Raw genomic sequence first — 15,043 nt, forward strand, 5'->3', positions numbered from 1 at the left:
TAATGGGAACAAGTGGTGTGAGAATTCAAAAACTAGAAGTTATGTGTGTGATTATTTCCTTTCTTGGAATTCAACGAACCAAGACAAGGCATGTACCTTTGTTCTAAGTGGTCGAGCCAAATCAAATGGAGAGCCATCACCACGTGAGAAACACGACTATCAAAACTTAAATAATATTTCGGATTGAAATCCTTCTTTTAGTTGAGCTTTGTCTCCTAAACTTAGAATTTATCAAAACTAGTTCTTGTGGCATTCATAGTGTTAAGGTTCCATCTCAAAACCAATTGGAAATGAGAGGAGTAACTCAATAGGTATTTAAACCATTCCCGAGATAATGAGGTAGGCGATGTGGGACTTACTTCCCAACATGTCCCCTCCACATAAGTCTGTCGGACCAGGCGAAGGGTTACCTTTGACCCATAACTAAAGGGCATATTTTGGCCAATAACAACCGGAAAGAAGTTGGGCTCTGGCTCTGATACCATGTTAAGGTTCCATCTCAAAACCAGTTGGCAATGAGAGGAGTATCCCAACATGTATTTAAATCATTCCGGAGATAATGAGGTAGACGATGTAGGACTTACTTCCCAACACATAGGCTTATCACAATTAGTGCAGCACCTTACTTTAGTTCTCATTAAGCATTCTTGATTGTGACGAACAACCTTGACTTATAAAACACTTCTGTTTGTGGCACCTTCATCTTTTCAAACTTTACCATATTCTCTTATCCTAATTAAAATACAAATCTATTAACTCAAACAGAACTCATTCATACACATTCCATCTCAAACTAAACTACACTCATCATCTAATCAAGTTCATACAAATTTCGATCATCAACAATTTAAAAATACAAATAGACTTTCAATCAAGAATGATCTACAAACAAACACAACCTCCATCAAGGAGGTTTATATCATAATATTAATTCTTTAATATTTCCTAGTTTTTTTCCTAAAACATATTTATTCACATAAAATATCTCTAAATGATATTGCATTTGAGATTCTAAATAATTGGCATTCCATTATTATTTTAGATAATTTAAGAAGTAAGAACATATTAATAATCATATGATGCTATTATGATAATCAAACATATATGAACTTGATGTTGGCATTTTAACATTATTTCCAGTGTTGTTAGAACCGGACTGGACCGGACGATCCGACCGGTCTGACCGGACTTGAAAACGGCTCTAGTTTGCTGGCTTAACCGAATAAGAGTTGGACCGCTTTGAACCGGAAAAAATCCGGTCCGACCATGTTAAACCCGGTTAAACCGGATTAACTCGGGAAGTAAACCGGACGACTCACTAAAAAATAAAAAATTTGGGACAATGTTCTAATATTTTGTTTTACTACGGTCCAAAAAAAGATAAAGAAGTATTATTTCAATATAATTAAACATTATTATTAATTATATAAAGTTTTACATTTATATATAACTATATATTTTAAAATAAAAATTATTAATTATGTACGAAATCACCCGGTCAGACCAGACGGTTTAACCGTATAAACCGGTTAAACCTAATACTAGACCTCTACCGGTTTGACGTCCGGCTCGGGTTTCACAATACTGATTATTTCTTCATTTTCATGCCACTAGTCTTTTCCAAAGTTTCTGGATATGACTTGTTTTGATTTGTGTTATACAATCGTGCATATGAATTACTTTTTAAGTTTTGGATTATATATGTTATTTTATTACTTAAAAGAGTAAATTACACTGACACCCCCTGTGTTTTAGTGAAATTACACAAATCACCCAAACTTTTTTAAAACCTACACAAACCCCCCTAATTATATATATATACGTTACACTGACTACCCCTGTAAGATAGATAAGTGTAATTTCTTAAATAAAAAATGGTGACGAGTGTAATTATGTCAAACAAAATACGATATATTGTGAAGACAAGTCCAAATAGTATAAATGTCGATGTTTATTCTTTATTTTGGTTAGTTACAATATAATGCGAGAGTAATTTAAACACCTCCTTAGACTTATTGATGTAGTTTGTAAAGAATAAAAAATAATGAATATATATCAAGTTTATACTTTTTGGACTTGTCTCCACAATATAATATATTTTGTTTGACTTAATTACACCCGTCACTATTTTTGTTTAAGAAATTACACTGATATCTCTTACAAGAGTAGTTAGTGTAATATATATGTACAAATAAGGGTGGTTTGCGTAGGTTTTAAAAAGATCTGTGTGATTTGTGTAATTTCACTAAAACACAGAATGTGTCAGTGTAGGTTTTATGTTATGAAATATAATTTATAGTAATACATGATTTAAAAAAAGAAGAACATGCAAACTATGGAACTCAACCAAATCATTCATATTCGGTTTGATTCCTTCCATAATATGATATTAACTAAACTAAACTGAATCATGTCCTTTTATTCCATTTGGTTCATAGATTACACCAAAAACCTAATCAAACCAAACCATTATATCCCTATAAAATTCTATAAAAAAAGGTTGGTGGAGTTGTTAGATATCAATTTATATCATCTAAGCTATTGTTTGAATCTTGCTATTGTGTGAAGATATCATTTGAAGGTTGTTTATAAATATGTCTATAAATGATTGTAAAGATGAATCCTCTAAAATTAACTTGCCTAAAAGTCTTGTTACAAAATTAATTGGAAGAGTTATTCACAAAATCCTTTATAAGTCACAAACTAAATTCATTTACGTTATGCCAGAGTTATAGTTCAACAGTGCGCATGTTAGGTATATAACAATGATTTCGAACGCGGTATAATATCAGTATATATGGGCGGTAGAATATCAGTATGCTTTAACAATGTATATACCGGTGATGTTGTATGTCATACATACAACAACGCTTCCCCCAACAAGTGCTGATATACATTAGCGTTGTTGTATTAATCATATACAACAACATCGTCTAAATATTTGTCATAGAGCATGTGTTCTTGATTAACTCCATATACAATTATCAACAACACATATTCTAAACAACACAAACACACATTAACACAACACAATGAATATTTGATGAGTCATATTGTAGAAGAAAAGCAAAAATTTCAAGATTACCACAAAATAAACAGTTATGTATGTTGCCAAAATACAATATCCAGAGCTCAAAATTAACAAGGTTCATGGAGTTTGCACAACCATCCAAAAGACAAACTACAAAAAAATTAACATCAACAATTGTTCATTCTAAAAAGTGCACATGAGTCGAAGAAATCATCTAAGTGCATAATAGAATTAAGATATTCCATATAGTTTCGGTCATCGTCCCTTGTAGTTGTTAAGAATCGTTGCAAAAACAAAAATAAAAAAAAATAGATTAAATATTCAAGATATAAAAATTAAACATTCAAATTCAGTAAGAAATTAAACATAGAGATTGAAGATTGCACATATATTAAGTGTCATTTTGTGGATGAAATGTTTATGATTTTGGGCACTTAGTGTGTAGTTATAATGCAAATTATGTACAACTTCCAAGAACTTAGTTAATTTTGTCTTGTTTAGGAACTTACATGTGTTTATGTCAATTGCAAAATAAGAAACATGAAAAAGAGGAGAAAAAGGAGATGTTTTGAACACTGTAGCTCTCGCTTGAGCCACAGCCTCGCTCAAGCGGGAAGATTGCCCCTCGCCCAAGCGAGGGGACTATCGCTCAAGCAACAAATGGAGGTAAAAATGCTCAAATCCCTGCCTGTTCCTGCCCAAGCGAGGGAGTGTCACCCAACGACAGTTGTAAAAAAAGAACATGTTGCCCAGCCTAGTCCTCACCTAAGCGAGGTGTTCATGGTTGAAAGTGGTCATTTCTCTCGCTCAAGCGAGAATCTCTAGCTTGAGCGAGAGACCAGAAGTCTGGAACAGATATAGGCAGTTACGAAAATAAAAATATGTTATCTAACCATTTTTCAAGCTTTTTCCACACGAATTTAGAGAGAGAAACACTGGAGAGGAGGAGAGAAGTCGTGGGAATGACTTTAGATCTATAATTTTTCGTAATTTCTCATGATAAGAGTGTTGTAATGGCAATGATGAGTGGCTAGTTCTTCAGTTTTGAGATTGAAAATGTAATCTTCTAACTTTTGTTCTCCTAGATTCAATTCTTTAATGTATTCAGTTATTTGATTTTGCATAGTTTATCCCGCGTTTAATGCTTGAATTTGTAAGATAATGGAATCGTTGAGTTTTATTCATATCAAATAGGTATAAATATACAGGATTGTGAGAGGTTAATAATGACTAATTACAACCTAATAATAACTGATTACAACAAATAATGACTAATGATGACTGATTATTATGTGAATCGTAACATAATAGTATCATATCAGAATATTCTATTCGAATATTATATCACACCCCCACAGTCGAAGCGGGAGGTTCACTAACGCTGAGACTGGTCCGAGAGTCATCAAAGAGAATACGAAGAAGTCCTTTCGTGAAGATGTCTACGATATGCTGTCGAGAGGGAACGTGGAATACGCGTGCCTGACCACGGGCTACTTTTTCCCGTACAAAATGAATGTCCATTTCAATATGCTTGGTACGTTGGTGTTGTACAGGATTACCAGAAAGATAAATGGCACTAACATTATCGCAATACACCAAAGTTGCATTAGGAATAGGAAAATGAAGCTCTAGTAATAGATTACGAATCCAACATGACTCAGAGACAACATTAGCAACACCTCTATATTCGGCTTCAGCACTAGAACGAGAGAGAGTGCATTGCCTTTTGGAAGACCAAGAGATAAGATTGTTGCCAAGAAAAACACAGTACCCAGATGTGGAACGTCTGGTGTCGGGACATCCACCCCAATCAGCATCAGTGTAGGAGACAAGCTTTGTGATGGGGGATGGTGATAAATGCAATCCAAAGTGTATGGTACCCTGAACGTATCGAAGAATGCGCTTGAGAGCAAGCATGTGTGTTGTGCTAGGGTTGTGCATATGAAGGCAAACTTGTTGAACTGCATAAGATATGTCTGGTCTAGTGAAAGTGAGATATTGTAAGGCTCCTGCAAGACTACGATAAAGAGAGGGATTCTCATAAGGAGTGTCAGATGAAGTGCTGAGTTTCTGCTTGGTGTCAACAGGTGTGGCAGATGATTTACAGGCCGCCATTCCAGCACGTTCAATGATTTCAGAAGCATATGTGCTTTGACTGATACCATGTAAGATAATGGAATCGTTGAGATTTTATTCATATCAAATAGGTATAAATATACAGGATTGTGAGAGGTTAATAATGACTAATTACAACCTAATAATAACTGATTAACACAAATAATGACTAATGATGACTGATTATTATGTGAATCGTAACATAATAATATCGTATCAGAATATTCTATTCGAATATTCTATCAGAATTCACTTTGCTACTAAATTCTTGATCTTAGATCCAAGTTTAACTGGAAGTTGAACTTGGTATCGAATCTGGTTTATCTTACTTGATACATCATTGCTCTAGGAATGGACAATGATGTATGAATTACTTTTACATTAAATTTAAGGCTAGATAATTGGTTAAATATCCAAGGAATTCATATTTAAGTAATTATCTAAGGATTTTGTAATCAAGAAATTGATATAAATGATTCGAAGAAAAAATGCATCAAAATCTGTAATTTCACAAGTTATGTGAAATTGAATCTAAGAATTGCAAAGGGAAAGAAAGATGAACTTCAATCCCAACTCATTTAATTTCATAGTTTAACTTTCATATTTTTACAACTTTATTCAAAAGCCAAACGAATATCAAAATTTTAAATCTTGTAAATATATACTCAATCTACTTCTTCAAGAATTAGTATAACTCTCCACTACTCTCTGTGGACGATATCTTAGTATTTACTGGATTTGTTACTTGAACGATACGGTTCACTTGCCGCACTAAAAATATCAACAACATAGTAGGGAAAAAGTGACATACACATTCTTTTTTAGGAATATAACCTACTGACTTCCCTTTCTCAATTGGTTTAGTGTCCTACAAAAAAACGTAGCAATTAACATAATCTTTTTTTAATGTGTGCTGAAAACATGAAGAAGAGTAAAACATATAAATAGATATTTTACTTGAGAACATAAAGAAGACGAACTAACATATTTATGGTAAGATTCATAACATTTGGCAGTGTCCAAGCTGTAAATGAAAAACATATTTTTACTATTATTTCGGGAAATGGAAAAGCATTCAACTATAATACAAGATCAATAATGAAACAACAAAAATGAATCACCACGCAATGTATTTTGTATGGACACAGGATAACCTTCTACCACAATTTGCGGGCTAGGTTAATAATTTGTTTAAAAAAAATTTTAATTAAAAAATTGAAGATTTATTTTAAACACACTCCTCCCACTTCCCTTATCTTTGCTAAGGTCAAAACCACAACAATATGACCAACTTTATAATTTTCTACAAAAGTCATAAATTGTGTTGCAAATTATCCCCTAAGAGTGCACTTTAAGTTTCTATCACTACAAGATTTTAGGAAAAATCAGAGCAGACCACAAATTTTGAATGGAAATATTTGGTTGTGAAAAAGTTAACCTCAAGTCCCTAATGGTGAAAACCACATTCTTATGGGTAGAGTTTGTCTGGATCATCTTAATGTCAACAAACTCGCCAATGACTTCTAATAAGACAAATTATATTATAAGCATATATCTGGTTATAAATTGAATAAATGTATATAAAAATTACCTATGAGAAAGTCTGTAAGCATAATTCCAGTCAAGATATCTTCAAATGCAGTAAAATGATAAATGTAGTTTGGAATATTACATAGCTCTCTGTGTGTCAATATTGTTCCTTCTTGAAATATTAGCTTGTAAGGATGATTACAATACCAATGTTGTCCAACATTGAGAACAACATTAAAGTTTTCACCAATTTAACTAAAATCCCATTTAAGTTGAGATTCTCATTGTGAAATATGAAAATCTTTTACAACAATCTCAATTTTATCCACATGTTACATAAACATGTTATGATGCTAAAAAGGAATAAATAAAGAATTATAAAAGAAACCCTAAAAATTAAAGCACCTTCTGATCAATAAAAGTCATCATAGGTGAAGGAGGTGTAGATATTTCAACCCACCAAAAACTTGCAAGTCTAATTTTCAGCTTCTGCATATCCTTAGAGGTATTTATATCTTTGATGGAATTCACTATGTGTCATGAGTAATTATAAAAGGAAACAATGAAGACATATTAAATAAATACAATTCACTAAATATAACAAGCACAAAGAAACAACTGAACCCATTACCGTATTTGGTTGAGAAGAAAACAACAAATATCTTACATGACTTCGTAGAACCACAACATATAGATTCAAATGGAAAGTGAATGGCTACCGCTGTCTTTGGCAGATGTGCAACCCACATCACGAAGCAACCAAGCAAATAGACGTGTATTTGTGTAATGATAGCAAAAGAACTCCAGCTAACGAAGAGACGCATAAACGAGAGAATGACGTTTAGGTCAAGTATTCCACTATTAATATTTCTGATATTTAAACGTCGTATTCAATCAATAGCGCACATTTAAGAAAGCGCTATTGATATGTCATATTAAAAAATGCTTACTAAAGAGAGCATTGTTGACATGAAATCTCCAACAACACTCCTTTAAGCAACATTTGATGTTTAAACGTCGTATCTTATCAACAACGCTCATTTAAGAAAGTGATGTTACTATATCATATTCAACACTGCTCTCTCAATCTTGTGTTGTTGAATAGATAAAAATTAACAGCACTTGCTTAAAGGTGTGATGTCAAACAACACTCATTCAAACCAACGCTCATTCATGTTTGCGTTGTTGAAGTTATATTCGCCTATTTAACAGTGTTTATTTTAATGAGCGTTTTTTATTATCTTTTGTCTCTTTTTAACAATGTTATTCTAGCAAGCATAGTTGGATGATCATCGTTAATTGTGATATATGGCATAGTTTTTGTACTTAGGTAATTTTAAGAAACACTTAACTTGAAATAATTTTCACAAAGATCCTTCCTTAACTTGGAAAATTTTCCCCATAAAAATACCTCAATTATTATTCCCCCCTCATAAAAGCACTCCACCGAAAAACATCTTTGATATTTTAATAGGTACCCTTATATTTCCATAACTAAAATATAGTTGTTATGTTCTTTTTGTATTCATGTGAATCACCTCCATCCAATTTCACATATAAGATCATATCTTTTATCTCTAGACTCCACAATGATTTTTATATTGGTCCATGAATCGATTAATTAACTATATAAACCTTTGTCTTTGATGTGGATTGTGAAGTAATCTTGTATATGGGTTGAGTAGTCCTTGTACTCTAATTAATTATTTGATTTATAAACAATACTATAAGTTAATATCAAAATTTTAAATCTGAAATTAGTTAAGAATAACCACAATCCAACTTTTATTGGGTTAGGCGCATAAACTAAATATGCATTTTTTTATCATAAATTATGTTCATATACAAAAATTATTAATCTCAGAGTTTTAAAGTTTTTTTTTTTTTTTTTTTTTGCCTCTAATATACGACCCTCAAATTGATATACTTTTCTAGCTAAACTTTTACAAATATCCAACTCACCAATTCCCATTGAAAGATGCCTTTACCTAACATTAACATATAATGGGAAATTTTATTAGCAATTGATAAATACAATAAAAATGGTATGCTATCACGAAAAAGGTATTTTTTCTAGCTAGCTGATGTTACTTCTTCACACATTTCTAGGTTTTAGGTTAATAGTTCTTACTGGTTATAAAAATGGAAACATATCAGCTGTTAAACTAGTGAGTTAGTCTATATGACAATATATATATGTCAATTTGTTTAGATTGAATATTTATTCCCCAAGCATCATAAATCCAAATTATGTCAAATACTTGAGATATTATGCATTAAAATAAGTATCGATATTAAACTTATCCACACATTTTAAACTCTTATTTTATTCATTTTAGTGCAAAATGATTCTTTTTGGTGCCATGTCGGTTATTTCTACTGGATTGTTCCATTATGTGAAAAGTAATGAATTTGGGTAGAAATGTTAATAATCACCTTGCGAAAGTGAATATTAGTCTTAATGAACATTTTGAAAAACAAAATCACTTATGACAAATAATTTTCGGAACAAAGTTGTAAATTCCAACAAAACGGTGTTGAAATGTATATTTTTATGAAAAAATTATGCATTAAAAATTATGTATACAACGGGTACCCGCCTAAAGTATACTTTAAATAAATAAGAATTCCAACAATGAAATTTTGAAACATTGCATTGTGTGTTCATCTTGTTTACTACTATGTACTTCCTTTTGTTCTTTGATTGATTTGATATTGTGATTTCGCATAGCGTTGATACCTAAACACAACCAATTTTAAGTGCTTATATGAACACAATTGATATATTCAACAATATACTAAATTATATATATCATATGCCTATAAAAACATTATATACTATATTCGTTCAGATAAAAGAATAATATACATATATGAAATAGGGAAGTACTTTGTTATTTCAAAAAGTGTATAACTTTATATGATATCATTTGTAATTGATTAGAAAAATATTTTTTATCAATTATAATAATAATAATAATAATAATATATAGAGTGACTTGTGGGATATTAAATGTGTTGCGTGCAAAATACTCCATGTTTTGTACTGATTAGAGTGAAGTCTGAGCTCTCATGTTCAAAGTTCAAACTTCCAAATTAAAGCTACAGAATTTGCTCCTTATATTAAAAAAAATATGCAATCATGTAAGCAAAGTTGGTAGGTGGAATTTAGGTGATCATCAAGATTTCTAGTTGGGGCTACAAGTCTACAAGTATTAAAAATAATGGGAAGAAAATTATTAGAAATATTGAATGAATATAATTGAATGAATGGATTGAATATTGAATGAGTTAACAAATCTATTATATAGAAAATAGAAGGCATTTTACTCTACTTAAGTCCTAATTAATCTATTTTACACATATTTTAATCATCAAATTTGAATTTAAAATAATTGTATGTTATGTAAGTAGGTTTAAACTAATTACTAACCTAATATAAATATTAACTCAAAATAACAAAATATATTCCAAAACTCTCTCAAGCTGGAGAGTGTGTGTTGACAATTCTTAGCTTGGACAAAAAATAATTAAAGGGAGAAGGCTTCATTGTAAGGGTCATCTTTGGCATTTTGTTGATGTGCATTTGTTGGTTGCAGTTGTTAGGTATCATTGACCTATGAACACCTAGAAGGGGGTTGAATAGGTGTAGCGGTTAACAATCACCGCTTCTCGCACCAAAACTCAGTTCTGGAAACAGCTCAGTTAATCGATTAACACACACATAACAAAATGACCAGAGCAGCAAATTGCACAGTTATTTATAATCAAATGAGCATAGATAAAGCAAATATTTTTAGGCAATATTAACAAGTATATGGCATGGTACAATTATGCAAAATATCAGCTATTAACTCATACTAAAATAGTAAGAAATGTAAAGAAGATTTAAGGAGAGAACATCGTGCAAGGATGGATTTTTATCCTGGTTCGTTTGTGGTCCACTGCAAAGTACATCCAGGCCTCCCCTTCTAATTTTGGGAGAGTTTCTTCTTCACTATATTAAATACAAGTATAATCACACACACCAATTCAATTTACAAAACATAGGATGCTTCTTTCTTGAAATCTATAACACTTAACCTTTTGTTTGACTCTACCTATCGCTTGAGAAAACCTTTCTTGCGAAACAGCCCCAGCCAAGATTCTTGTTCTCAAATCAAGACCTCCTAGTCTTCATGAAGAATCCCTATCTCTGTGGTGGTAAGACACCAAGAGATCAATCCAATACACACAAACATATTACAAAAACAATGTATTATAAGCACAATAATGCTTGAAATATTACAATGAAAGACCTTAAGACTAACCCACTCACAATTCACTCAAGCCATCATATACATGTGAGTTATTCAAAAAAAGTAATCAAGATATCTCTCTAAAAATCTTTACTAATAATGCATGAACATGTGAGCAAGATAAGGATGAGACTAAGCATATGAAAAACAGTATGCAAATCAAAGAATCAATAAGGCATGATAATCTCTCTTCCTCACACATGCAATTCTCTCTGCAAAAAACGGAATGTAAACACGAAATATGCTCTCTAAATCAATCCTATACAATGGAATGCAATGCTACACTTTTCTGGAAATTGCCTCAACTTATACAAGGCAGTTTTAACAGTTGAAACTGTTGCAATCAGTTAAGCAGTTAAAACAGAAAACATTTATAACACAAAACAGACCTGTTAATCGATTAAGGTAACCCGTTAATCGATTAACTAATGCAACAATATCAAAATAGAAACCAGTTGTAACAGAAACACTGATATAATAGAAAAATAGTTGAGTTAATCGATTAAGTCACCACGTTAATCGATTAACTAGCACATCAAACATGTGGTTCAAAAGGTAAAATACTCATATGTTATGTTTAACTTCTATACATGTTTTAGCAATTATATTATGCCTAATATGCACATATAACATGTATGATTAATGCATGAACATACAATTAACTAGATGATATGTCTCATGGATGTGATATGACAATTATAATGGCTTGAGAGACTTGCACCTAGGTTCACCTCACCTATACTCACTTACTAAGGCACACATCCCAGACTACTTAGAATACTGACTCTATTTATATATCCTAGTCTAGATATGACCAATGAGCTCTAGGCATGTTGATTGTTGAGCCATCTTCAAGCTTTAATAAAACATTGTCTTCATCAAAATATAGGCAAAACATTGCTAGTGTTGAGCCATCTTCAAGCTTTAATAAAACATTGTCTTCATCTTCAAGCTTTCAGCAGTTTTCATTACTTTTGCATTTTAGTTACTCTTCTCCGAGCATACCATAAACTCCAAAAAAATAATATAAAGAATGAAGGTATAGAATGAGAGTCAAAGAAGACTTAATTAGTGAAACTGAAGTAATAACGTTGTTCATCATGAATCAATAAAATATAAAGAAAATGAAATGATATCAAATGATATTATTGCTCAAGAATATCATATTGGTTTCTTGACCAAAGAATGAGATAAATCTAGAATATGGTAAAATATGAACAATATTTGTTCAAGAATAATAGCACTCAGGTGTAACACCGCGAATTTTATGATTTTGAATTATAAGATTTTATTAATATTTTTATTAATTATATTTTCAAAAATGAATTTCTAGGAATTTTTCGGTAAAGAATTAGACGAAACTCTAGTTGAGTTTTAGTCTTGTAATTCTATTTCCAATTTAGTGGTAAATTTTCATGATTTTCGGAGACAGTCGGTTTCGGACAGCTGTCGGGGCCGAATCTCACTCGGTACGGCTCAAAACATGGTTTTTGAGTTCCGTAACTCGGAATTGAATTCTGATTGCACCGTTGGCTTCGTAATCACATTTAGAATAAAGATAGATCCTGAGTTGGTCCATAACTATTTTCTAAAATATTTTCACTCGGAATGTCGAAATTCGAAGTTCCAACCGTAAAGTAAAATCGGGCGATCATTTTTGGCTACTCGAATATTGGCCGACAATACTCGAGCATGGTTTTAATTGCGCGCGTTTGGCCGAAGTCGTCGCGTCGCATGGGTCATTTCACAAAATCTACCTACTAAATCTTATAGATTTCATTCATTAATGCCTTGATTTACTACCCCCAAATCCCCTAAATCACTCACTTAACCCATGATTCACCCCCTAAATCACTCACTTAACCCATGATTCACTCACCTTCTTGTATTTGATAGATTGCCTTGGGAAATGGGTTTAGAAATCAGATTTCTCCCACCCCACAACTCTATAAATACTCATGTATCCTCATGCATTAACATTTTGCCCACTTTGCAAAAACTTGGCAATTTGAAGATTTGAGAGTAAGTTACTCTCATCATCTTTTCTTCTTCATTTTCTTCTTCTTTCAATCTTCAATCTCTTCACATTCAACCAATGGATGTTGATGATATTGAAGTATGTTTTTCATGAGTATGTCAAGAACATATTCAACCGTTGAAATTTTCTAAAACACTTTCTAACTCATTTTGGAAGCAAAACCGAAAATGAGTGTTCTTGAACTCGTGAAAAATGTATTTTGAAACTATGAAAAAGTTGTTTTCAAGAAGTTATTGCATTGTTTTAATATATGAATTTTACTTGTTTAAGCCTTTAACCATGGCTTTGGACAAGTTGGAAAATGGATGGATGAAAGAGTTTTAAGTATTTTAATAGTAATGAGTTTTGGAAATATCGGCAAACTAACGAGTTTTATTATGGTAGTTACGAAGATTTCCGGCATTTGAACCTTGCAACCCAACCGAACCGTAGTGATTTCGTAAAGCACGCTTCATTAAGGTGAGAGAGAACACATCGTGACATAGTGGTGTCCGAATATGACACCCGGATCTCCTAAACCATCTCAAAGGTTTTGGGGTTAACTTGGGTTTTAAGAAACCCAAGATTTTTATGATTGAATGCTTTTGAATATATATGATTTTTGATGAAATGTGTTGAATATTGTATACGAATGTTGTTGGGAACTTTTCTGTGTGCAGGTGTTTGAAAAACCATGTGTAAATGTGTTTCGGTTGTCGAAAATGGAAAAATTGGTATTCTGTCCAAGTCCCTGTCGCTTGGGCGAGAAACTCTCGCTTGGGCGAGCACAGTCTCGCTTGGGCGAGGACTGGGCGAGGGGAAGTTTTGATTCTGGGTTTCCTTCGCCTGGGCGACAGAATCTCGCTTGGGCGAGTAAGGGCCTCGCTTGGGCGAGAACGCTCATGATTTTAATGAGCCCCTGGAACTCTCTCGTTGGGGCGAGAGATGCCTTGCTTGGGCGATTGTACCTCCGCCTGGGCGAGGAAGGCTTAAGTTTATTGGAGATTTAAAGATGAATTATCGCTTGGGCGAGAGAGCCTAGGTTTTAGAGATTGTTTTTGGGGAATTATCGCTTGGGCGAGAGCCAGAAAAGTGTACGTGATACCACGGAGTGAGATCGGCTGACCATAAGTGGCTTGGTCTGGGACCATCTAGGGTGATTTAGCGATAGTCGTAGTGGTAGGGACGTTACCCTTTGAGTTATGATATGAATTAGGGCACTCTCCAGAAAGGAACCGAGGATACTACGTAGCGAGATCGGCTGACCGTAAGAGACTTGGTCTGGGACCGTCTAGGGTATTCAGTGATGGTCGTAGTGGTGGGATGTATTTCCTTTATATTACGTGTTAACGTAAGATCGGGACCCACAAGAAGCATTCCTGAGGGAGATGACTTAAGGTGGGCCGAGCATGGTAAATAATGATTAAAAGATTTAATCATCTAACTGCGGTTAGTGTTCATATGCATATGGTTAATAATGGAGTAGTGGAGAGGAAATTGACGGGATGACTTAGAGCACCGTGATGTTGAGAGGGACGGCGTTGTTGGACGGTGATTCATCAACAATGTCTTGAGGGAGAGTCTAGGTGAGGTGAGTCCCTTGTATTCACAGGCCAAACTAGACGATCTCTTACAACCCCTCTTTGCAATTTGGATCAATGATAGGGATGTCGAGAAAGCGTTTGTTACGACATCGTCCTGTTATGGACTGTTCCTATGGAACTTATTGATCAATTGGCTTATGAAAGGCTTTTGGGCGTACAAAGTGGCTTGGTATGGGACATGTACTCTTGATTTATTTCCGACTAGGTTATTGGGAGGATATTGGGGTAATGTGGATGATCATGACATAGTATGCATATATTGCACTTGTGGAAGTGGATTCCCACATTTGAATTACAAACATCATGCATCATTAACATTATGCACATATTATTACTTATGGTTATGATATTTGTTTATGAAATGTATTTTGATACATTATTGTTTATGTTGATAAATGGTGGGTTATGATGTCGGTGATAGATAATATATGTGTATGTTATTATTTGG

The 15,043-nt window shown here is 33.1% G+C and overlaps 1 protein-coding gene across 1 annotated transcript; it reads right to left on the minus strand.

Moving 5' to 3' along the window:
• On the minus strand, positions 4,376-5,146 carry LOC109342305 (uncharacterized mitochondrial protein AtMg00810-like). Its single transcript, XM_019580316.1, has one exon. The coding sequence runs from the start codon at positions 5,144-5,146 to the stop codon at positions 4,376-4,378; it is 771 nt and encodes a 256-aa protein (XP_019435861.1).

Source organism: Lupinus angustifolius, chromosome LG03 (assembly GCF_001865875.1).
Source record: "Lupinus angustifolius cultivar Tanjil chromosome LG03, LupAngTanjil_v1.0, whole genome shotgun sequence".
Taxonomy (NCBI): Eukaryota; Viridiplantae; Streptophyta; class Magnoliopsida; order Fabales; family Fabaceae; genus Lupinus; species Lupinus angustifolius.

Coding starts and splice junctions, on each gene's coding strand:
- LOC109342305 (XM_019580316.1), bottom strand. CDS start 5,146: ATGGCGGCCTGTAAATCATCTGCCACACCTGTTGACACCAAGCAGAAA.